Raw genomic sequence first — 26,119 nt, 5'->3', positions numbered from 1 at the left:
CACTGAAGAGCACAGAGAAAAATAAACCAAAACAAAATCCAAAGTAATGATCTTTGTTCCTTTATTCACCCCCTCTTCCCTTCATGTTTTCTCATTCTGGCATACGAGCAGCTTCAGTTACTTGCTTAAGAAACGTCATCTTAGGAAGACTGCCACATAATTTAGGAGGACAACATGTCAGCAGGAACGTTTCACACTGAAAATACCCTCTCTTATATCACTCAAGCCCACGGTGCTTCAATCCACACACAAAGCAAGGTGCGTCTTTCTCATCCGTGCTCCAGCTTCCACCTGATCCTTGTGCTCCGAACACCACCCTCACACAGACCCTACCCCATGGCACAGCTCTGGAGGTGGGCACACCTGTCCTCCCACTCTTCTTTCCCACACGACCACCCTTCCCCTCCCTCACACGACGCGTGTTCCCGTAGGTGTCCATCAGACCCCGCGGTGCCCGCAGCCCCCGGCGGCGCCCGCCCCGCCCGCCCTAGTCGCCCCCACAGCCCTCACCCCGCACCCCGCCCGGTGACGTTCCGCCGCCGCGCCCGGACAGGTCGCGCAGCTCCGAGTGCAGCGGGGTCGCGCAGCCGGACCGGAGCCCCCCGCCCGCCTCGCGCCGCCGCCCGGGCCGGGGCCTCGCCGGGGACGGGTGACGGCGGCTGTGGGGGGGGCGGCCCGGTCGTCAGGGAGGAGGCTCGGGCCGCCGCATCGCGGAGAGACGGAGGCGGACCGACTGCGGGGAGCGGGGCGGGCGGCCCGGCGGAGGGGCGAAGGGCTGGCGGCGGCACGGGTCGGTACTCACTCTCGTCAGGCAGCTGATCCAGCTCCGCCATCTTGAACGAGCCGCGCCGCTTTTTCAAAGGCTGCCTGGCGCGGGGCATTGTGGGGGAGGAGACGGGGCCTTGCGCGAGGCGGCGCTGGCGGGCGAGGCGCGCGGCGGGGCGCGTGCGCGGGGCGGTAACGGAGCGTCACCTCAGCGCGGGGTGAGGCGAGCTGAGCTCCTAACAGCACGGGATTGAGCTGATGCGAGCTCTAACAGCACGGGATGAGCTGATGTGAGCTCCTACACAGCCACGGGATGAGCTGATGTGAGCTCCTAACACAGCACGGGATGAGCTGATGTGAGCTCCTACCACAGCACGGGGTGAGCTGATGTGAGCTCCTAACACAGCACGGGGTGGAGCTTGATGTGAGCTCCTACCACAGCCGGCATGAGCTGATGTGAGCTCCTAACACAGCCCGGGGTGAAGCTGATGTGAAGCTCCTAACACAGCCCGGGGTGAGCTGATGTGAGCTCCTAACACAGCCCGGGATGAGCTGATGTGAGCTCCTAACACAGCCCGGAGGGAGCTGATGTGAGCTCCTAACACAGCCCGGGATGAGCTGATGTGAGCTCCTAACACAGCCCGGGGTGAGCTGATGTGAGCTCCTAACACAGCACGGGATGAGCTGATGGGAGCTCCTAACACAGCACGGGATGAGCTGATGTGAGCTCTAACACAGCCCGGGAAGAGCTGATGGGAGCTCCTACCACAGCCCGGGGAGCGGCACAGAACCACTGAATAGCCGAGTTAGAAGGGAACCGTGAATGACAGAGTCCGATTTCTGCCTCCGCGCAGCATCACCCGAGAAGTCAGACCATGTGTTTGAGAGCGGTGCCCCAGGGCTCCCTGAGCCTGATCCGTGCGAGTGGAGCTTAAAGCGAGTGTTGCATCCCAGACACTAGGTACTGCAGCAGGTTGAGAAGAGCAGGGTAGATGCGACCATGCTTAATGCCGCCAACAGTGGTCGATGGTTTGAAGTACAAGGAGAGCCGTTTGTGCTCTAGGAGCTTCATGTTAATGCTCAGCTAAGAGCAGGGACAGACTTCCACAGCTGACAGACACTGTGAGATTTCTACTGCTGTATTTATAAACCTTGTCATTGGGCTGTGCTGAAGGCAGCAGTTACCAGAGCCTCCTCAGTGCTACACTACTCACCAAGGCAAGGGAATTTCAGGGGAGGGTGAAGGGATAAAACTTTTCTACAACAGTCACATTAAAGCTAACAGATTTAACAGATTCTCTTTACCTTGTGATAAAGCTAGAAAACATGAAAAATCCCAAGAGACTTCAATCCCCCAGGCATCTGCTACTGGTCATCTTATAAATTACCAGTTCAGAAAGAAAAACTCAGCTCCAAATAGCATTACACCAGATAATTCTGCATTTGGAAAGTATTTAGCCAGAGCTATTCCCATTGACTGTGTTGAAAAGCTAGCAATCTGTGCAGTAAGGATTCCTGTTACAAAGTATGTCTGTATTCTGGCTTTTTCACATCTATTGTGCGTGCTGTTTCCAAGCCACGTCAACATGACTGACAGAGATGCACCAAGTGCCTTCTGACAGTCTGTAGACAAACATCCAATGCTTCCAGCGCATCTTCACACCATGTGGGCAAATCTGCAGTCCATGCTTGGGCAATGAGGAAATGACACAATTATACTGATATATACATACATATATATATACACACCGTGACCGAGAACATCTGTGCATACTGCTAACAACCTGTAATTAGGTACTGCTGACTCACTTGCCTTGCGCGGGTGGAGAAAGATCCTCAAATTGGCTTCACTCATGCCATTAACTTTCCCAGAGGGTCATGTTAAGCAACTACCCTTAATGGTGCATGCTGAAATGCTGCAAAAACCACTTCCATTTTTCCTCAATTACTGGAGATGACATTAAAACACAGGTTACACCACCACCTAATCAGCGAGTCCATAGCCTTGTTATCACAGCACAGGTAGCACTACATCTCAGGGACAGGAAGCAGCAGGGTGCCAGTGTAGCAGACTCTAGGCAGGCCCTGGTAGGAAGAAAAGCCGAGATAACTGGCAGAAGCCACAAGCACACTCCTCAGTCACTGAAGGACAGTCTTGTGAAGGCAGTCCCACCTTATGCAATGAGAATTTGTAATGAATGGGGAAGCAATGGTTTATCAGTAGTTGCAAAGCTGTACCTTCCGCTTGCCTTCAGGCTGCACTTGCATCTCACTTTCTGTGAAAGCAACCTACAATCGCCCATTGGCTTGTGTGCTACCTCCACACTGGAACAAATGAATAATAATACAAAGCTGCACAACCTGTGCAGTATTTCTTAGCCACTTCTTTCCTTCATGAAAATGGACAAATCACTATTTACAAGTTAGCAGTTAGTGAACCTAAGCTGAGTTCCTTCAGTTTATTCACATGACATATACATACAGACTACCTTAAACCTCTGCAAGCCACTGGACTACAGAGTTTTCAGACATGCTAAATAAACAATTAAACATTTATACGTAGCTGCTCATAGTTGAACACTGAGATCAGAAGTCATTCGTCAGCACGTCTCTAGAAAAGCAGAGAAAGTTGTGGGACCCAATGTCTCAACAGCTCACTGCTGTCAAGCAGCTGACAGAAGTGGGCCTTACCCATCCACCCAGCTCTGCTCTGTGTGCATCTTCCAGGTGCCTTCATCTGCTGTCACTGCACAGCTTCCCTCAGCCAGGCCCTAAGGGGAGGCTGCCTGTGCAAGGTTAGAGATTGCTAGAAACACTCACTCATGCTGCAATTAAAACTGAGCGCTACATGCACAGCATGAAGTGCTCCTTTGCACTGTTACAGTAGCCTAATGTTTATAGTCATCTGAGGGCAAGACATTCTCAGAGCAGGAAGGGACTTTGAGCCACCTCTGGTATAGATGATAAAGGACACATCAAAAGCATCAACCTTTACTTTCCGGTCCAAGACTGAACTGCAAGCTGGTGTTCTGAGGAAAAAAAATTCTACCTTAACTAATCAGAATGAGTTCTCATCTTTTCTTGCAGAGAATGAAAAGATTGCATTTAAGTCACAGACAAAAAATATTCTTTAGTAAGCAAAACAATTAGTCATCAACAAAGATACTGAAGAATCATAAGAAAAAGGCCACTGTTTCCACTTCTTTTCAAACCCATGGGCAGCACCCTTATTGGATTCTCAGTTCAGCTGTCCTCCAGCCACACAACTTACCTGCTCAGTCCCCATGTTTTTCTCTCCTTGGATTTCCATCTACTATTTTCCATCCTCCTCTCCTTCAAGAATCCTGGAAACAGCTGCACTGTAAGGAATCGCTCTGGGTAGGAGCTCATCTTTCAGAAGGTACCAGGACATCACAACATTTTAGGAAATACATCTGATGTTTGCGCACTAATAGTCAGCATAAGCTTGAATGGTCTTTTCTTGGGAAGGAAACTTTGACTGCAGAGGATACCAACTGCACTGTCCATGCAGAGCTGTACTGGGAGATTAGACAATCTGCCCTTCAAAACTAGAGCAAGAGGTGGATGTGTGGCTCAGGGAAATTAGTACTTTTAGAATAGAAATTATGCTGATGATGCTCTGTAGTCAAGTTATTTCCATATTGCTCAATGACTTACTGAGAGTGAGTTGGTTTCAGTAATAACCATCACTAAACAATGAAACTGCTATGGTTTCTATTGACAGTTCAAGAAAGGACATTCAAGTGTACCCACAGAGGGACAATATACCTCACTCCAGGTCATGATAAGTGAAACTCATCCCCTTATACCCAAACCCAACTTGGAGTTCATAAGGCTTGGGACTACAACAACCAATATACATCATGTTGAAAGCATCTGTTTAAACAAGGTTTATTGGGGCCAACACTAGATTCAAACAGCTACAAGTTCATTTCTCATGTTTCCCACAGCAGCTGTTGACAGATGAAATCTCAGTGCAAAGTCCAAATTTTCATTTCACCATGACTTCCTGAGATAAGACTGCTGCAGATATTAATGTTTGGCATTTGACCATCAGAGAGAGATATCTCCAAGAAAACGCCAGCAGGTACGTTTAAATGATTATTCAAGGCAGAACAATTGGGAAATTTTAAAACATAAAGCTGTTAGTATGAAATTATCTTTTATTTTTATTTTTTAACCTCAAAATAAATGCACATTTATCATTTATTCAAAATGGAAACTGAAAAAGGGCATCTTAAACAAGTGGGAATCCTAACAGAGCAAACATCACAAACACCGTCAGATTCCTTCTCTGCTATTGCCCACCTCTGGCTAAAAAACAGTTCTGTTGCTGTTGCTGTCATCCATTTTGATCAGCCAACCAAAAGAAACACTCGATAGCTCCCACAAATAGAAGTAGTATAAAACAAAACCAACTAAGCATTCTCAACAGAATTCAGGTCCTTGTGTTGCCACGTTATATAAAAACTTTCACTAACTGTTGTACTAATTAGGATTTAGTAACTGCTCTTGCAGTTTAGCTCTCAGTATCTTGATAAGTGAAGTCAATGCTTAAGCATGTCAGAAGTCAATGCTATAGTGTAACTACAGTATAACTAACAGGACTCCTAATTACTGTTCACCAGAGTGATGTCTTATAGTTGAATTTCAGTTTCAGAAGGTACTTCAGATTTACCTGAGCAACATCATACACAATATATCTAGGAAGAATGTTAAGGAACAAATATAGCTTTTGATATTAAACAACACACATAACCCAAAATATAGTCAAACTTCATCTCAGAGCTTAAGTTACCATACAGACATGTGCGTGATTATGCAGATCTAACATTTCAAGTTGGGAATCCTTAAATTTGATTTTTCTTTGAATCTGAAAATATACGAGTTAGAAACTAAAACTCCCTTGACCTGCTGGCTACACTCTTCAATGCACCTCAGGATTCCATTGGCATTCTTGGCCACAAGCTATGTGTAAGTTCTGCTGCTACCTCCCAGCACAAAGTCACTAATCTTTACTTACCACAAAACAAAAAAACAAAAATGTATAAACAAAACAAAAACAACAAACCTGTAATAGTTCTACAATTATTGGCAGTGCTGGAATGTTTTGTGGCTGCACTGTGTTTTTTCAGAATATAGTTCTTGTCAATTGTTCTTAATGCTTTAGGCCACAAACTTACCTCAAGTCTCAAGTCTGCTTCTAAGAGGAAAACAACTTACCAAGAGAGAAGACAGTTTCTATATGGCCCAGAAACTGTATTAATTAGCTACTTGTTTCACTGATAGTGAGCAAGTAGGCGACAATCTTTACAGTGAGACTAAAGACTTCACATTCTCACGACATTCTCAGAGTAAGGATGATTTGGGGGCACTTCTGCCTGGAAAGAGGCTTAAAGGCTACACCCTCTGAGAGACATTCTGATGTTTGCCTTCATATTTGCAAAGGATGTGGGGGGCCTGAGAGACTCCAAGTAACCTGCTCCTCCCAGTCAAGCTGATCAGCCACAGCATCCCAAGGAAGAAACCACAGGCTGCATTCCCCTTCCCTTGTCCTTGCACATACCTGGGGAGCAAGGTACTTGGCAGCATCCATAGGCCACTTCAATACCTTCAGCTATTGAGTCTTTCAGGAGCAACAGCTATTTGGTACGGGTACTGTTTCCTTTTTAACGAGATAACTTAAGCATGAAAACTGTAGAATTGTCTCCCTTTGAAAATAGAGTCTAACAGATGTACTCAAAAACAGATCTAAAAAAACCAAACAAACCACTGGCAAAACTCTTGACCAGCATTAGCAAAAGCCTGCTAAAGTCAACAACAGTGTATAACCAATGTTGCAAAGGATACTCATTGTACAGAAGACAGGTATCATTAATTCCTGTTGAGATCCCATTCCCTAAGGGAACTTCTACACCATCAAGGGTTGTAGTAGCTGTGGGATCAGGTGCAGTTTTACCCAAGCCTAGAAAAGGAAAAAACATTAGTTAAGAAATCTTGAAGGCAGACATCAGACTTTGCACATAAAGAAAAAGACTCAGCCAGTCACGTATTACATCCCATATACATGCTGACTAGGGAAAAATACCTTTAAGAGAACATAAAGGACATTGTCAGTTTATTCATCTCAGCACCACTGTGTTTATAGTAGTTGTACTTTGCTACATTAAAAGAGAATTTTCTCTTTTTGCTGTTAGCTTTGTCATACAGATTAGACAATTAGACAGATCAGACTATCCTTATTGCTCCCATATCTTAGCACATACACGTGTAAATTGTAACATTTTCAGGAAGTTTTAATAAATTCTTCCTATTCATTAAATTCTTCAATACAAATCCAAATTTGACATTTGTAATAGTTGGAATGCACTGAAAAAAAAAATGCTAGATTGGGTTTTAATACATTTTAGAAAACTCATTTATTAAGCCTCTCAAAATTGAGCATTCAAGAGAAGCCATTCATTACCAAACACTATCAATCTTTCCTATCTCTTTAAAGACAGTCATGATTACTATTTCTTGTGCTTGAATTAGAGAATGAAGGTTTTTTTTCACTTCTATTTTACTCTAACTTTTTGCTGCTAGAAGTGTAATGAGAACAGCAATTATATCTGAACTTTCATCCTTAGCCTTTCCCTTCTTTACACATCTCCAACACGCTTTGAAAGCTAAACAATTATTCCACTGATCTATCAAGCCTAATGCTTCTTCATACTGCATTGCTGTTGAAAGTGAGTAAGATGGTGGAGAACACACCTTACTTTGTTGTTCTCGTAATATGAAATGAAAGTCTCCTCCTGAACTTCAGGCAGCCCATTAACTTTAGTTTTCCATTTTCAAGTGTACTGACTCTCATCTCAAAACACTCTATATACATGTATTCAGATGCAATTATAATGCTACATACTATGCAAACTCTTAAGGAAACACAGCTACGAAAAGACTGTAGGTCTCTCCGCTGAGAAGAGAGACGGACATAAAGCGACTCTGCCATCAAAAACACATTGCCAAAGAAAACTTACCTTTCACACTATGTTTGCCCTTGGGCAATTTTGTTATGTGAGAAGCATTCTTCAGCTCATACCTGGATAACACAAAGAATACACAACAGTGTTTGATATTCATCTTAAAATTTCTTGGTAAAAAAAAACACAATGTTTTTTCAGGCTTCAAAATATGGTGAGTTAATTTAAATTCTATTTTTCTGAAGCTCAGCAGCCTTTATACTTCAATTCAATGACTAATTTTATTGATACCGGCATCTACAACATGATTCTAGACTTGCAGCATTTTTCTACATCACCCAACAGTTTGTCAAAAAAACACCAATGCTGTTTTTAAAGAAATACAAAGCACTCTTCTTTCAACACTGAAGAGGCTTTCAATTTTAACACAAGCTTCTATTATAATACCCTTAAGCATGTTTAGAAAATGCTCCTAATGAGCTACTTACATATTTCCAAGGGCAACTTCTCCCAGTAGTATTAACCCAATTGGATCAGCCTGAGATGTATGACAGTAGTTGGCACTCTTGGACACCATGTCTGCAAAGTAGATGCCCTTCCCAAACATGTAGCCAGTCTGCAGCAAGGGGAGGAGTGAAGTGGGAAAAGAGATTGAAAAATTCATGCAATAATATCGGTAATATAGAGACAATACCGAATCCATTTGGCTGAGCTCTCAGGAAAGCAAAGCTGCAACTCACACTCATAGACACTATACAGCAACCCACTCTGGACACTGAATGTTGTCCTTGTGCTCGGAGATAACACTGGGTCCTTCCCCAAAGAGAAATCCTACTATTCAGATTCCCTCTGACCATGACCACTTCTGAGCACAAGGATGGAGGCAGCCAGAGAATCTGTCTGTTGAACATACCACAGGAGCTTCAGGGGGAGCTATCCGGAGACCCTGTGACAGGATACCAGCAAAGTTGGTGGTGCGGGAGCCGTGCCACAGCAGCTGGCGATTATGAAGCTGCTTAAATGGCTTGTAACGCTGACTCTCTCCTTCACGTTCAATCCTGAAGATCTTCAGTTCGAAATGAGATAGAAGAAAAGGAACTATTAAGTAAATAAGCCATTATCTTCATGCAAACAATCAGGTAAATAGGTCTACCTGCTATGAAAATTGGTCTAATTGTTTTTCAGTGCTCACAGCCTGCTGTGTCATGCTCGCAAAAGAGGTAGCCTTGATCACACAGGATTGTATTAATCCTTTACTCTCTCTTCTGTATTTTTGTGAGACCACCACTTCCTGAAAAATCATCTAGGGAACTAAAACTTGATTTCAAACAACTACTTTTTAGGCAGCAAATTAAGGTGAAATTTAAAAAAAGCTTAGTCTTATCTCTGTCTAGACTTTTCTATTTAATAAAATACTAACTGGTCTATCAAAATCTGCCTTCAACAAGGGGAATAAGGTACTCAAAAATATAGTGAAGCCATAAGCAAGTAAATAGGCTGATAAAGCTAATCTGCACAAACTTAAACCCCAGTATTCCATACTTACTTCCACAACTTTGAGGTCATATGCATTGTGAGTAGCAGCATGAGTATTTTTCACATATTGTTTAATAATCTTGGCTTCTTCTGAATCTTTGTCAACCACCTGCAAAGAAGCAAATGAGAAGGTCCTCTAGAATACAAATTTCAACAAATACTCAACTAGAGAACTGCTGACAGTGGCAACAGAAAGGCACCTCTGGAAACTTACATGACTTTCAATTGCCCTGTTCAAAGCAAAGTTAACTGTAGCAGATTGCTATGCTCTGAGTCCAGTCATGCTTTGCAAAGATAGAACCCATCAGAGCTTCTCTGGGCAACTTTCACAGAAAAAAAAATTATAATCTCTCATTTCAATTTGTTCCCATTGCTTTTCATTCTATCAGCATATACTACCAAAATAAAACTAATCTGCCATGATATTCTCTATTCCCTTCCCCCACCTAATATTTATACACACTGGTAAGATACACCCAAAGCCTTCTTTCCTCCTCATTAAAAAGCCCTAGGTCTCTTAGCATCACCTTGTGCAACACATGCTCCAGCACCAAAGCCATCTTGGTGGACCTTCTTCAATGCATGTGTCCACTCTAAGCTTAGCTGATCTGTTAACACTCCAACAAGACATCAGCACACATTCCTTGTCAGTCACTCTTTTTTTTTTTTTACCTTAATATCAGTTCGGAGCTTTTCATAATTGATATCAATTGGGTCTTTATCTCCATCTTCATTTCCACCTCTGAGAAGACTGTAAGCAACCTCAATATCAAGCAAGTTGTCCAACATCTGCACTTTAGCCTGAATAATTCAAATAAGTTATTTTATCGCATCACTGATGTTCAGAATAACTATAAAATATTTCCAAATTATAAAAACATATGTGAAGCACAGGCACTGGCATTTAACAACACTGCCTTTGAAATATATGTTTATATATAATACACACGTTCATGCATATATATACACAGGTTACAACTATGTTTATGTATCTTCTGAAACTTTATATATAATCTCCATATGTAAACACACATATAAACAAACAAAAAAAATCAGATACCCTGAAAAACCCACAAGCTTAACCTCATGAAAGCAGGGAATTGAAATAATTGCTCACAATTCATGAATTTAGTGTCTGGTATCAGGCCTGTTGCCTGCAAACAACACACTATTTCTAGCAATTACCTGGATGTATTCTAAGTTACTGAGAAGAGGTGGTTTCTTCATCCCAAAGTCATGAGGGATCAGCGTATAGAAACGGTTTGAGAGGTCCAGGATCTGGGATTCCGAACCACCGTCAGAAACTGCCTATACAAGACAACAAGCAGCAAAAGAAAATTACTGAATAGGCCAGAATATGGCTCCACAGCAACAGGTGCACACAGGATACTTGAGGACAGACAAACAGAAGCAGCAATAGAAATCACTAATCCAGCAAACATACACAGCTCACCATTCACCCCATTCCAAAACACACAACAACCGAATTCCCCACTTGCTCGAACATCTCTGTCCCACTCACCTGCTGAACCTCATTAAGGATGGAGTATGCACTTTGGATCTGTCGCTTGCTCAGTTTCCCCAGTGGCATCTTCTGCAGGTCAATCTGATAAAGTTGTGAACAATTAAAACAGGATTTCACTACACTGAAACTGTTCCAGGGAACAAATCTCTCCAGATTGGTTCATACAAAGAAAAGAAACATTTCAGACTTGGTATTAATCAAGCAGTAGTATCAGAAAGACAGCTCTTGCTACAGACAAGATGTTCTATAAACAAACCAATGCAGCAACAGTAGACCACAAAACACTAGGTGTCTGACAGGGATTTTAGCATTAACCTACTGTCAGAGGTGCTCCTGAATCACTGTGGTAAGCATACATTTCAGGCTAATAATGAAGCAATATGAAAGAATTCCTGCTCATAAGATCTTATGTATAACTACACACAACCCACACACTCTCATCGAGCCCCCAGCTTTAATGCTACAATAATCAATAGTCAAATGCACAGAGGTTACAAGATACTTAATACTTCACATCCCTGTCTAAAAAAAATGAGAAACAACTAAGTCAGAATTGGTGCTTTGACTGCCCGCATTTATCTATTAACTTATTTCATTTCTTGCTGTTCCTTTTGTATTCATGGATCTTGAACGAGTTTCAGATTTGCACTAAATCTCCATATATTATTTAAAACAACCAACTGGCAGGATCTCTGCTCCTTCAATGCAAGGAGAGCTAGTACCAGACTGATCTGTAGTAGTGTGAAGGAAAGAAGAATGGATGAAAAGAGGGTATCATTAGAACAAATGAGAAATATAAAAAACAACAAATAAAATCTATAGGTTGGCCTAGTTCACAAGGAGATGTGATACAGACATTCCCTACTGTAGAACAAAGAACACACTCATGTGCATCATAACTAAGTTATTACTTCCACTGCTTGTCAAACCCTGGTCAGACTCCTGCCCTTATTCAATACTGATCTAAAACCAGCAGTGACTTCTGCAAAGTACAATACCCTGGACTGCAAAGAACTTACTTCAGGATGTGCAAGTATGATATATAGAGAATAATCGAGACACATGCACGTGTGTAGTCACCTCAAATTCCACCATGGCTTTCTTCATGCTCTCCACATCAAAAATCATCTTAATAAGGTCCTGGATTGGCTTAGCAAGCTTTGATTTAGTCCCAGCACTCACTGTCAGCTTCCTGACAGCTTCTTCATCCTGGGAAGAAAATGTAGTACCAGAATTAGTAAAATCACAAAGGAAAAGGTGACAGACTGGCTGCCATGGTAACTAATTTAAACCAATTTAATGTATGCATAATATTACTAGCCTGAAGTTCATAGGAAGCGCTGGATGCTGCTCTGACTTTGTGGAGCAAAGTGGCTTCAGAAATGTGCCTGTTCAGTAATTGGGCAGAAGTGTTTCAAGAGGCGGCATTGTAAAATAAAGGTAGAATTAAGGGAATTGAACTGTGTACATCTCTGCTTTAACTCAAGCAGCCGTATTAACTCGTTCTGCAAGGTTTAGTTGCAGAGATCATAGCACTAAAAAAAAGAATGCTTATTTCATTGTTTTATAACAACATAGAGATACAGTAATTAGTTTCGGTATGATTTTATAATAAAAATGGCCATCAGTGTGTACAGGCATCATCAGTTAGAAGCAATACTTCCTAGGAGTTTTCCTGGGTAGAGTGTTTCATCCACAAAGCATCTGCCAGATGCTTCAGTGCCATTGCACACCGCAGTATAACAGACAGTTTCCTGCTGCAATATTCAAATTTCCATTAAGAAAGCTAACCATGGACTGCTTCACACTGAAAGACGACATCCAGTAACATGGCTACAGAAAAATACAATGGCTTCAAAACCTCTGATGTCTTTATAGCTATTAGCAGCATTCAGCTATGTTACCTAAAAATAGACTAAGTTATGGGTATGTCTTTATACAAGTACATAAACTCCCACCGGGTAGAAGGGATAGAATTCCTATTTAGTATAGCTGTCTAAATAGCCAAATCCTACTGGTAACAAATATTTTCTCCTTATCAGCTTGCTCAACATACACACTGAGCACTGGGCTGCATTAAGATTCATTTTACCATTTGGGAGAATTTTGAATGCAGAAAATAGATGAAATTTTAAATAGAACAAAATGGGGAGCTTGTGAAATGACTGCTTACTTCATCTCAAATTAACTTCTGTAAGATTACACAGAGTAAACAAGAATAATTGTCCCCCCTGCAGTCTCCTTGCTGTGCTTACCATAATAATTTGTGCAGCAAAACCCCTGCACTTCATCCCTTTGTTTGTTAAAGTGTCAACGAGCACAGAAGAGTTACAGGAAAGCAGCTGAGCAATGCTCTACCTGGCATAGGGACATTTAACAGTTACCTGTCCATAATCTATTTCCAGTGGGTAGAATTTTTTGGGATATTTGGTGAAGTTCTTTGAATGCCAAGAATTGCCAGTTTTTTCTTCATACAAATTTAGGAAATGTTCAACAGCATCTTCTTTTGATGGCATCTGCTCCAGCTTGTTACTCCCAATGACAGTGCCCACACGACCCCAGGATCTGAACACCCAGTACCTAAGAAGTGAAACCCAAGAAAAAAAAGCAGATGTAAAGGTTCTGGCTCTATAGACCTCAGCCCAAATGAAACCGATTCTGCAACTGTGAATCAGCCATTTGCATGTTGTTAATTTAAGGAGACATTCTGCAAGAACGCAACAGAAGAGCCACCACAGCATCTATGTCCAATAACAGGTGTAAAGAACACCTGCTGTAAACACACCAGACGTACAGCTCTGAAGATGATTGCACACACAGCACGAGAGAAAAGGGGAAAGAAAAAAAGAGGCTATTACCACTTGAGTCAATATTTTACAAACACACATCTTCAGACTTTTCAGTTCATGTATTTGGGAAAAAAAAAACAACAAATATGGGGAAGACTCCCGACATCACAGACCTTATGAGTGGGCTCCTGGATGTTAAAACAGAAAAATCTCCTGTATTTTTATGGGCTGCTGTCAGTCACAGAGCACTGAGACCCTCCTGTCTTCTTAGGACTAGGTTAATTGAATATCCATTGTACGCACCTCACTCATCCCACGATGCGCAAATGAATTCAAACAATTCAACAGCTCCCCCTTAGCTCCTCCCACCTTTTAAAACAAACATATCTATCTATCCATAACTCCTTACAGCAACATTTTACTTATTTCTTCCTTTTGTAGAAGCCAAAATTCCAGAACTCAGTAGGAAAAAAAGCAAACAAAGTCATTTCAGGGGAAAATTGAACTCACCTGCTCTCTCTGTCATCCTCTAGCAGCTGCAGTTTGTAATAGGAATTTGTTCCTTTCACAATATCCACCAGGCCAAGAGTTGCACTGAAAATCTTCCCACCTTTTTCAAAGACATGAGCAGAATCCTCCAAACCTACAAAGAAGGAACAGAATTAGAATACAGAGGTTACCATTTTAGGTTTCTTTCCTACATTCATGTTCACAAAAGTGTTTCAAAATTGCGAGAAAATTATCAAAATATCAGAAAGAAGAGTGGTAACATGCTCAGTAAAATCTATTAAAATCTTACTTTTGTACACATTGCAGGTACATGGTTTCAGGTGCACTAGAATGAACCTCAACCCTGACCTGAGAAAAACTGTACACTTGAGAAAGGGCAACCAGGAGTCTAGCACTGAACACTGCGTGACTGGCTAGAAGAATTCTCAAGAGAGACATAACTTTACAGGTGTCACATTAAAAAAAAGACTGAAAAAAACGAAGGCTGGCCTTGGTTGCAGTACAAATTCGAAGGACAGCAGTACAAATTTTAAGGACAATGCCTGTACATTATCAATTTGGAAAGCAGCATCAGTTGCTTCTGCTCAAAGAGTCCTGAGGCAAACGCTTATGCCAGGCACTGCTGCCTAAGTCTTTATCCACCCCTCCAACATGTTTCTGAAGCTGAAAAATGAATATAGCTTAGTTTAAATGAACCTCCTGAAAGATGCACTGGAATATCCTAGATCATCCAAGCTTTAAAGTGTCAATCAATAGCCTTCTTTCGATAGTGAGAAAAGCTATCTTAAGAATTCTGCTTCCTTTTACAGCCCCCTTAACTTTTACATCAATGACTGCAAACCCTTTTACTTCCACAGAAAGATAAAAATAAGAATGCTGCAAACAAGCCATGCATCCTGAAGACTTTGGTGCTATTGTTTGCACTTACCAGAATCAGGATCTACTGCTGCTCCACCTTTAACTGTTAGCTTCATTTTCTTTTCAGACTTGCTAGGTCCTGCAGGGATAAGAAGTTATTTTTCCTTCAAAGGCAATACAGTTTGACTTGATTCAAGATATAAATTCCCAATTTGCATAATTATTACCTTAATGAGACTTCAAATCAGATTCCCAGTACAATACCCCCAGCACTTCAATGGCTTTCTACCTGCCTTTAGCAGCTAATTCACAGCTGCCTCCCCCCACAAGGAAATGAAAACCAAGATCTCCCCAGATAACATCTACCTTCCTTCCTCCTGACCCCAATATCATTTTTCCAACTACATGACAGAAGGTCACGTTTGTGGCTGTATTGAAGTGGGATTTTAAAACTTCACTGGGCACGTGGGACATTCAGTACTCACGCAGATCCTTCTACTGTTTGTGTGGCAATAACACAAAACTGAACAACACAAGCTAAAAGCTTGGGGGCTATGGAAAAAGAAGTTGAGCACATCTAATGGTTTTATTCACATTCCAGCATGAATAATGCAAGGTTGCTGTGGCAGTTGTGAAGACTACTGCATGGTGGTGATGAGCTGACAGTTGAACTACATGATCTTACTGGTCTTTTCCAACCTTAACGATTCTATGATTCTGAAAGTGCCACTGAGACAGAAGCTGTCAAGAGATAACTTCATACTCACTAAAACCTGATCTTACCTAAATCTTCATTATTTAAAATTTACTATGAGGGAGGGAAAAAAACCAAACAGTGAGAGAACTCTAGGAAAGGATGAGGCTGGACTATACCCAGATTTTCTTTGTGCACACAGAGCAATAAACAGGCCCCTGGAGAAACAACAACTTCATTCTTCACCTTGTTCTTCTTTGATCTTCCCAGCACTCTTCATATTTGGGGGCTTGCTGCACTTCCCATCCACCGCCACCTCCTGGTGCTCTGTTTTCACCTCTGCACCCCAAGGTGAAATGGCATGGAGAGAGAGAAGCTCCTGAAAGCTCTTGCTGGAAGATTTCACATCCTTAAGAAACTCCTCTGAGACCACACGAACTTTGGCATCTTTCACTTCTTCCATCTTCTTGCTCATTTTCTCCACCTCCTCTGCAGAGGCAGGAAAGGGAAGAAAACAAACAAACAAAAAATAGTGAGGTTTCAAGACTTCAGCCTCAACTTCTGACAACAATTCAGGACTGTGAAAAACTCTGAGGAGATGCATTTCTACCACGTACAAAGCTGCAGACTGAACTAGAACAGGAACACTTAATTTTTACTTGACTGGTCCAGCCTTTATGGCACAACCCACGATTAATTTTTGCTAGGTGAGTAAAACTGAAACAACTCACATTTCCTTTTACTTTTCCACGACCTCATGCATGTGCAAACACACTCCCTAACCCAAACACTGACCCACAAGGCGCTCTAATCAAGTACATGCATCTAGTGCTATCAGTGACTGCCAAGGCTACTCACTCTGTGTGCTGATGCACAGGGTAGCCTTGTTAGCAGTTGTTGTCATCTTTCCTCCCAACTCCTCCACAATATTCTTCACTTCCTCCTTGTTCTTGGACAGCTTTCCAAGAGTCAAGATCTTCATGTTGGTCAGTGGTTTGTCTAGGGGTTCAAAAACAAACAGCTCATCAGCAACAAGCATAGAGTCCACCACACAAATAATAAGCACAAATAATAAGAGACAGCATCCCACACACACAACAATCAGCACAGCCTGCAGGGAGATGAGCCCAAGCAGGTCTGACTAATGAGTGGGAGAAAGCTCCCGTTCTCTAAGGGAGATGACAAAGCGCAGCACACACAGCAAACAGAATGAATGGAAGGCTGGAAAAGATGCATGTGTGGGCACATTATTTGCTTGCATTTCTTTTTTTTGGTTTAATTTTGATTTATTTTTTAAGTCTGCTTCAGAACTGTCTGCTAGCGACTTTGCTTAGCTGCCCTTCATCTGATAACTGGACAGCATGAAAGGTCCTGCCTCTTCTTTTGGATAGGAATGGCATCACACACCACCTTGAACTCCACTGACCTTGGGGTGCAGAGAGAGTCTCTGTCAAAGGAGCAGATGCAGATGGAGGCGGCGCAGAGTTGACAGTTGCAGCCTCAGGAGGAAATATCCTGTCCTGCTTCTTACACTTAAATTTTTTGAGATACGGAATTTCACGAAATTCCTGTGAGACAGAATCACACAGTATTAAAACAACAAATACTACTGTAACATTTAAAAGCCAACTTAAGCACTGGCCAGATTGTGTCATTTACTACAGGTCTCAAAGGATTTCCGAGACACTTATATAAAGATAGGCAAATATCCACTTCATTAACTCAGAAACCTAAGCTATAGGAGAGTAAGTGACTGGTTTCAAATCAAATCAGTAATATCTCTTTTAATTTACTGTTACTGGGAAAAGGGATGACTTTGTTCTATATCAACTGCCTCCAGAGAGATGAAGCTACAACAGGATCCCCTGCCACTCAGCACTGCAGCACACTTTGCTCTCCAGCATCCAGCGCTGACTGCTGCTCATCTAAACTCCTCACAACAGGAAGCATCAATTAAGAAGCGTGCTTCAGATCATCACATGTAGAGTTAACACCCACCTTTGGGATTACCCAGTCTTTCCTGTTGGGAGTCTGTGTTTTAGCCACACACTTAGTCCAGGCAGTAATGTCCCCTGAACAGTAGTAAGCATCGCTCTTGAACACAAACTGCCCTTTGCACTCCTCACAGGGAAGCAGAGCTCCAAACGCCATCCCATCTGCCACTCGGTCCAAGATCTAAAACAACGAAGAATACAAAACTGGGCATTCAGGAAAGCATAACCCCCACACAGAGCATCACCAAACAGCATTGCTGGAGAGGGAAAGGAAGAGATGAGCTACTGTATCTGAGCACAAGTACGTAGGTGGGAACGTAGGCTCAGACAAGCCCCCGTTTTCCTGCCTAGAGATTTTCTCGGCCATTTTGAGTCTAGACACTTCCCACATCTCATCCCACGCTCCCTACAGCCTTAATAAACACAAACGCTTCATGTGACACGTGCCTGTGAAAGAGAGAGACCTTTTGCAAATTACACAGTCTGAAATGTGACTTTTTTAAGAAAGCATGCCAGAAAATAACTAGAAAAGTTATTGCTTCCTTTAGCCTAATGTAACAGTTAGGAGGAGGCAATGTGAAGCACCACAGCCAATCTGCTTTTGCAGTCAGTGACAAAAATACAGATCAGTTGGGATGCTGAAGACCCAGCACACACGCAAAGTGACTACAGACCAACTTACCGCATTCTCCCCTGAAGGCACCTCCTGCTTGTTGGCGATCAGCAGCTCTTTCAGGTCATTTGTGGAGCAGACTTTCCTCAGCTCATCCTTGATGCCCCAGATCAGCTCTGTCTGCTCCTGTGGACAAAACCTGTCAGCTTAGGTACTCACAGACAGACACTGTGAACATCCCGCCATAACCACAGCATGGTGAAGAGCACCAAGAGCCAGCAGCTTCACCACTGGAAGAACCACACATTTTATCCAAATAACTAGATCAGGTCTTTAAAGCCATATGCTTCAGATTTTACTATGAATATATACGCACGTGATAGCTTTTGGAAGTACTCTCACTAGAAGATCACAAGGGAAAGGTTGGCTCTACGGATTCTTCTGCTTCTGCATTATATACGTGAGCAGAAAGACTGTGGAACAACTTTTAAAGCACTACCCCATACAAAAAGATATAAGTTTTTATAGTAAAACAGTTGGCTTTTAGGTGGAGGGGAACCTGTTTTTCCACCACACTCCTACTCTCAGTGAATTCTCAACAGCCTCTGTAAACATCACCAACCCAGTTCACACTGCCAACAGTGGGGATATCACCTCATTAAAGCTTTGTATTAAAATAACAACCACAAGTGCTGGAAGACATTGTCCTTATTTTAAGACACTCAGGATAAGAAGCATTTCTGCTAGATCAGAAACCTGAAATGGCTCAGATAAGCCTGCACATTCTTTTAGGCCTTTCTACAAAAGGTGAAAAGGTTAGACAGAGAAGAAATGTCATTTTCTTTACAACTTCATTGAGCGCTACCTTTAGCAAAGCTGCTTATTATTTTCTTTCTTGGAAAGTACCTGTGCTGAACTTTTAATGAATATAAAATTCTTACAGCTCCATTAGGAATTTCTCCCACAGCATTCCAAAATTAAAAGGCAGAAAAGCTGCGATCTACCACACTTTGTATTCAACAACTGAACGCTGCTTCTTATAGGGTGAGAGAGATACAACTTCTCAGTAATCTGATTCCACACTTGCCATTGCTTAATTTTTTTTACTGTGAGCTATTAATTGGTCACCAAGCTCTTCCGAAACAGTGCTTGGTATCAGAGCTTCAGCCACTATAGTTAGATGAAATAGGAAGGATCACGAAACCAGCTTCTCTGAGAGAGAGAAGGCACTTAGCCTAATCTATTTAAATCCAATAAGCCTAAGTGCTAGAGAAGTTCCTTCCTGTATTTCAGGAGACAACAGCAGGGAGAACCGCCTTCAGCAATGGCTCTGCATCAGGCCACCTCCTGTGCAAAGACATGAGGACCAGCTGTACTGTAACTCTGCTTTGTCTAGGCAGCAGGTACAGTTCCTCTCCAAGTACCACAGCTCTTCACTCAGTGTCTGACACTGCATTCTTCTAGCAAGGCAGTTTTTAGGACCTAATCAGCTAAAACTCACCTTCAGCTGTTTTTCCTGCTTTGATTCTTTCTCTTTTTCTTTTCTCGATTTCTTTTTTGCAACCACATTTCCATCTACCTCTTCTCCTTTTCTCTTTCTAAGAGAGAAAAAATAAAGAGCATACACACTGAAAACAAGTTATTTAAATGCCTGTCCAGCTCAGATTACTGATATCTGCAGAGTCTTGAGTAAGTGGCAAGACCACTTTTGAAAATTCAGTGCTACATCACAGACACGTACTTGGCTCTACAACAACAGCTGCCTCAATTAGATCAGGCACACTTAGAGGTTTTCCACAGGATAACGATGATCTGGCAGAACAGCACACAAAATGCTACAGCACCGGGAGTTGCATATTCAGCCACATCTGTACTAGTTACTCCAAAGGCACACTCAGGACCCACGAGCATACATATACCTATTCACACATAAGAAGGGATAGCAATGAAGGTTATGACTACTCGAGAATCGCCAGAGAATGCCTTGTGTTGGAACAGATCTTAAAGATAATCTAGTTACAACCCCCAGATGTGGGCAGGGCTGCCACCAGCTCAGGCTGCCCAGGGCCCCTTCAAACCTGGCACTGAGCACCACCGGGAATGGGGAACCCACACCCTCTCTGGTCAACCTGTTTCAGTGCCTCAATGCTCTTTGAGTAAAGAATTCCCCACTAACATCCAACCTAGATCACCCCTCTTGAAGTTTAAAGTCATCCCCCCCTTGTCCTATCGCTATCAGATCATATAAAAAGTCAGTTTCCACTGCTTATAAGATCCCCTGAAGTACAGAAAGGCCACAGCAAGATCTCCCCAGAGTCTTCTCTTTTCCAGGCTAAACAATCGAAGCTTCTCCAGCCTTCTTCATAGGAGAGGTGTTCCACTCCTTGGTCAAACTCAACAATTCTAGGACAGCAAATGCAATCACTTTGATAATACAAGAAAAATAAACACTTCCCAGCTAGATCCTCTTCAGACCAGAACTGACTCAGACTTTTGAAACCAGATGGGATGAAGTACCTGCCTTCAGAGTACTCCCAAGCTGACGGTGGTGACACGATGTACTACTGTGCAGCTTTGTGTGAGGAAATATACTGTTATTAGCTGATTACAGCTGTGCACGGAGAAGGTAGAGAAAACTTTCCTCAAGAAAGACTGGAAAAAAGAGGAAGCCAAATAAAAGCCAAGGATTTTTGCAGGATTCTGAATGACGAGACCTCATAAGAAGAACATTCAGTTTTCCAGAGTCACCTCCCCAAGCCAGAGGGCTTCATCATGCAAGTATTTAGGATGGGTGCCCAAACACCGTGCATCTGCAGTGTCTCTCCTCAGCAGGCTGAGAGCCAGGGTGCCTCCAGCAAACCAAAGTTGATGGCTGTGCAGCAACTTGCCCCCAAAAGGAGGAAAGCCAAACCACTGGAAGGAAGTCACCCTGCTGAGAGGCCCCTAGACCAAGGGAAAGCATCCAAGTCCCAGCAGGAACCTGTACTTCTGGCAGTTTCTCAGAGCCAAGGGGACAGAGGTTGCTTTGCCTGTACAGAACAGCTGCCATATCGATTTTTCATGTTCTTTTAAGAACGAAAACAAAGACATAAGGACAGTCACAGTAACCCTGGACAAAGCAAGCACCTGATATAGGAAGGAACCGGGACCCCTTTCCTCACGCTGTAAAGCACTTGCACATTGTTGCTGATACACATACTTACTCCCTGCTTCAGAATATCTGTAGCTAATTGGGCACTGCCTGACAACACCTCCAGAATGAGGCTTTACTACTGTACTGAGCAGCAGTTCCATGCAGGGCAGGACTGCACGTCTCATCCAGCAATAACCAATGGAAGAAGCTTGGATCCTTGCACAAAACCTTCCCATTTTTGTCCTTCAGAAGGAAGAGATTTTTCCATCCCAGCCTTGCTCAGTGCCTCAGTATCATTCACCTGCGGCACACATGTGAGTTCATCACTCTTGTGCAAAGGGCTGACAGAGCAGCCCCAGTCAGAGCGTCTCTGCTGAGCACAGGACATACATGCAGAAGTAGATGAATTTGGTTACATTGCATCCAAACTACAAACAGCTGACTGGATGTAATTTGGATGCAGCACAAGTAGAGATAACTGAAGATCACTTTCGGAATCTCACCTACAGCAGATATTCTGATACTGTTTCTGCAAGAAACTACAATTACCGTTATTAATGCCTGCTATCTGATCAAATACACAAGCAAAACAATGGGAGGCAGCTGCACCTCATTCAAGCTTCCAGGATACTGGGATACCCTCCCATCTTTTTCTTGGCTACTTAAGAACTCTGTACTTTCTTGGCAGACAATCCCCAGGTAGGAAGCACGCCCACACCACTCCACTCATTCCACTTATTTACACTCCCACTCACTCAGTTAGCTCTGAGACAGATGGTCTCTGCCAATTCATCCTTAATACCCTCAGGTCAAGCACACAGCCCAAATGGCAGAAGTGGATGACTCACAAGAGATGGTCAGCACCCTCACAGGCAAGGGGCTTGTATACGTGGTACTTAGGAAGCAGGAAAGGTGGCATTTCCTACTGTTTTTCTGCCACAAGGTCCTGGTTCACATTATTCTACATCACCACACTAAGCTCTTTTCCAATGGAATCCTGGACTTTTATTTACACAGTGACTTTGCAAAGCCTTCATATTTTGAATATCATCCCAGAGAGCGGCCCAGAAAAGCAGAGTCAGGGCAGACAAAAAAAAACAACCAAAAAAAACCCAGCCAAATCTCTAGTGCTTTACTGAAGACATGGGAAGTTACAAATAACCTTATTAAACTCATTCACCGCCCCAGGATGAAATGGAACACAAAAAGCTGCATATATACAATGGCTTGTGTTAACAAATGTGATGCCAGGCAAAATCACTTCAAACACAAAAGCCTTCATAAACTGAGAAGGTCAACCAAAACTAGCAAGCCACATGGAAGGGCTTCTCTATCAGTTCAACTTCTGTTAAGAGCCCCCAGTCAAAATTTCGAGGCAAAGCAATAAAATTTCAACTGTCTATCATAAAAGATTTAGCAAACAAAAGCATCCAAGTGTAAGCACCATGCAGGCAATAAGCACCGTTATCAGACTCTGCATGTCACAGATCAGCAGCTTGTAGATAAGATGTCCAATCAGTTCTGTAATAAGTGGTTAGGTCAAGGAAACCAAGGCTGACAACAGCACCACACAAGGAGCATAGAGCCCGTATCTGTTTGCATCGCATACACAACACTTATGGCTGAAAACCCAGCAGCCCTCAAAGTCAGAGCTGCCAGCCTCAGCCTTTCCTCAACAGGCACATGAATAAGTGGACTGCAGCCTCCCAGGGATGGGGAATCAGCTCACTGTTACCAGCCTTAATGGCACCAGAGGACCACATCCTCCTACAAGCACTATTCTTTTGAGACTAAGATAACAAATCCACGACCCTTTCATCACAAATGTATATGAGGGCAAGTAACTGTTCCTCGAAATCACACGATTTGCCGCATTCCCCACATACCCTTCAGTCTTAGTAGCCGGTAGTTGCTTCTTCAGAGTTTCTTTATCTTCAGCTTTCAAGATGCTGAAGCCCAGGAGCTGGGTGGCCCCATATGCAGGGAGGAAGCCCAGCTCTGCCCGGCGGCTCACGAAGCAGTCCGGGTGGTACCAGTTATCAATCATCCCCAGCTGTGGTTTTTCAGGATGCACCATCTTCTTGGAAATCCGAATCTGGCCCTGGGGCAGGTTAAAAAGACACAACAGCAATTGTTAGGCTGTCCTGGGAGAAGCAGGATGTTAGTAAGCTCGTTATCAACATGATGCTTCCTGCACACCTGCTAAACGCCAATAGCCCCTCCACCAAAGCCTGAAACAACTGTCCAAGCCTTTTCCTTACAGCTCCAATGCTTTCACTAATACCTTGTCCTAGGCTGGAAAAAGTGCCTGTTAAGTAACTTTCTGTTGAAAAAGAACACTTAAAACAGATAATTCTGTAGTCTTAACTTCAACTCCCTGCCAGTTAACTTGAATAAGCAAAGATAAGCAGAGATCACATCACCAAGCCCCATGGAGGGGATTCTGAAAGCTGACTTTATGTCCTTATCAGTCAATCTTTACTACAATCTCATCCTCTGGAAATTACTTTTCAGATACCCAAGGAAGTACTTGGCTTAAGTGCTTCTAGACTGCAATGCTTCCTACACCCCAGCCACTAACACTTCTGGAAACACAAGTGTACCAGCGCCGTCACACATCCCTCACCAACTGCACAGAACTGGCAGCTCTATTCTCACCTATCAGAGGCTCACGGCTTCACTTTGCTGATTGTCTTTAAAAGTAGGGCAACAAGACAGGCTGAAATATGGGGCAGCATCATTAATTAGACGTACTGCTGTTTTTGTCTGATTTATACACTGCACAGAAACAAAGGAGAAGAAGCAGCTAACATCTCTGCAGTGCATGAACAAGCAGAAGGCAGTTAGTGGTGGCTCTCTCTTTTATTCCAACCAAATCTACTGGCAAGCAGCATTTCAGTCTGCCGTAATGCTCATGCAAAAGGAAGCATCAGCAGATCAGAAGTCCGGGCTCCAGTGCCTGAGGCACATGTCTTTATGTCAGTATTCCAAGACGCAGCCGTTCCTCAGGCACAGAAAATCAGCTCTGCAACTGCCCTCCAAGTGCAGGACATACAGGATGCAGTAGCAGAAGCTTCTGTTTGAACTGGGATCAGTGGGAAAACAGGTGAGATGGAGAACTAAAGAAAAGCTTTTTACCTTTTCTATTTTCTGCTCGCAGCCTTTGCAAGTGCTCCTGTTAGACTTGGCATACTCTGCAGCAAAGTCAGTTAGGCTCTTGTCCGCTTTGCCACCTCCTTCCTGGTCCCCTCCTTTTCCTGCAGATCAAAGGTAAATACAGAGCTTTAAAAGGCACCCTCCCTCCTTGTTTGTTTCTCCCCATCTGTTACAGATTATTAGCAATCTGGATTAATAAACCTCTGTGTTCTGCTTCAAAACAGAACCCCTCTCAAAATTTAAGTCCTCTTTCAAAGTGACAGCTTCCATTTCCTATTTTTTTAAATTTTAAAATTATTAATACACTTCCTCAGGCTGACATCAACCTGCTGCAGGGACATGGCCATCAAGTAACTGTAACAACAGCCTGAGATGACAGAGCACGGTTCCAGCTTTGAACACCAGCAGAGCTCTGCTTACCTCCTCCAGGGCCTCCGGTTTCAATGGCCTTCTTGATTTTCTCCTGGTCCTCCCAGCGGAGCTCAGGGAAGCCATCAATATCCGCGTGGGACACGATCCGTGCCCGTTTCCAGAAGCAGCTGTAGTGATGCCAGTGAGGGACTTTGCCATCAAACATGGGCGACTAGGAAAAGCACACGAGGCTGAGGTGCAGCAGCTAAGATCCAAGCGAGCGGGGTGGGGGGTATTTGGGTAAACACCGGCCTTGCCCCATAAGGGCCACCATCGTGTCAGAGTCCCCACGATGGCAGGGGAACATCCCAGCCTGCAGCAGGGCGGCACCACAGCCCAACCCTGCAGCTCCGCAGCACCTCGCCCGCTGAGAGCTGTGCTGGGCTGACTTGGAGCCGCCAGGTCACAGCCTGGCAGCGCTGCGGCACCCAGCAAAGGGCACGGCCCGGCGGTTTGGCACCAAACAACGGCGGCGTTACTAACACCGCGTGCTGCGGGCACAGGCCCGCCCTGCGGTAACACAGCCGGCCGCTCCGTGCGCCCCGGGCCATACATAGATGGGCCAGGAGGAGCTGCCGGCTGGGTTGGATGCGGCCCTGCCCACAGCCGCTCAGCATCGTTCGTGCGGCGGAACGCGGCGCCGCATCCCGCAGACAAAAGGCGGATGAAACGTGGCCACGTGCAGCTCAGCTCGGCTCCATCGGCTCCACCGGTCGCCCCGCGGTACCGCCGCCCCCCGCCGCCCCCGGTTCGGATCCGAGCGCTCCGCAGCACCGTGAGGCCGAGCCCCGACCCGCCGCTCTGCGCCCGGGGGCGGCAACCGCGAGGCCCCCGGCACTGCAGCCGAGCCCCGGTGCGGCCGTACCTGCACCATGAGGGCCAGGCGCAGCGAGTCCTTGGCGATGCTGTCCCCGCACTTCTTGCAGGCCGCCCGCCCGCTCTTGGCGTACTCGGCGCGGTACGGCTTGTCCCCCGGCTCCGCCATCGCCACCACCACCGACACCACAACGCGGCCCCGCCGAACCGAGCCGCGACGCGCGCCCACCGCAGGCAGCAATAGCCGAGCGCCGAGCGCACTGCCCGCCCCGCAGCTTGGTCGCCATCCACCGCTCGGGCAGCGACTCGGCATGTCTGGCGGCGCATGGAACC

At 44.1% G+C, this 26,119-nt stretch overlaps 2 protein-coding genes across 4 annotated transcripts in view; both read right to left on the bottom strand.

Moving 5' to 3' along the window:
* Window positions 1-905, bottom strand: part of LIN9 (lin-9 DREAM MuvB core complex component) — a 30,518-nt gene extending 29,613 nt beyond the window's left edge. For 2 of the 3 annotated variants that reach the window (XM_032443436.1, XM_032443435.1), the window contains exon 1: window positions 803-883. Coding sequence is in view for 1 of the 3 variants with exons in the window: in XM_032443433.1 (XP_032299324.1) it covers window positions 803-881 (79 nt within the window). In the remaining 2 variants the exon portion in view is untranslated. Of the gene's footprint in view, window positions 1-802 lie in introns of all 3 variants that reach the window. The other variant, XM_032443433.1, reaches the window with a different exon arrangement.
* A 3,756-nt stretch (window positions 906-4,661) lies between these two features.
* Window positions 4,662-26,038, bottom strand: PARP1 (poly(ADP-ribose) polymerase 1). Its single transcript, XM_015857129.1, has 23 exons — window positions 25,836-26,038; window positions 24,980-25,142; window positions 24,542-24,660; window positions 23,290-23,504; window positions 19,772-19,868; window positions 18,340-18,456; window positions 17,662-17,838; window positions 17,090-17,231; window positions 16,522-16,662; window positions 15,910-16,152; window positions 15,040-15,108; window positions 14,112-14,244; window positions 13,197-13,392; window positions 11,893-12,021; window positions 10,810-10,893; window positions 10,473-10,595; window positions 9,960-10,088; window positions 9,298-9,396; window positions 8,665-8,817; window positions 8,240-8,367; window positions 7,809-7,870; window positions 6,637-6,751; window positions 4,662-5,489 (listed from the first exon to the last, which is right to left on the bottom strand). The coding sequence occupies exons 1-23, from the start codon at window positions 25,953-25,955 to the stop codon at window positions 5,408-5,410; spliced, it is 3,036 nt and encodes a 1,011-aa protein (XP_015712615.1). The 5' UTR covers window positions 25,956-26,038; the 3' UTR covers window positions 4,662-5,407.
* Window positions 26,039-26,119: the final 81 nt, after the last annotated feature.

This window comes from Coturnix japonica, chromosome 3 (genome assembly GCF_001577835.2).
Source record: "Coturnix japonica isolate 7356 chromosome 3, Coturnix japonica 2.1, whole genome shotgun sequence".
In the NCBI taxonomy this organism is placed as follows: Eukaryota; Metazoa; Chordata; class Aves; order Galliformes; family Phasianidae; genus Coturnix; species Coturnix japonica.
The sequence above is the reverse complement of the archived record's forward strand: the minus strand, read 5'-3'. Positions and strand labels throughout refer to the sequence as shown.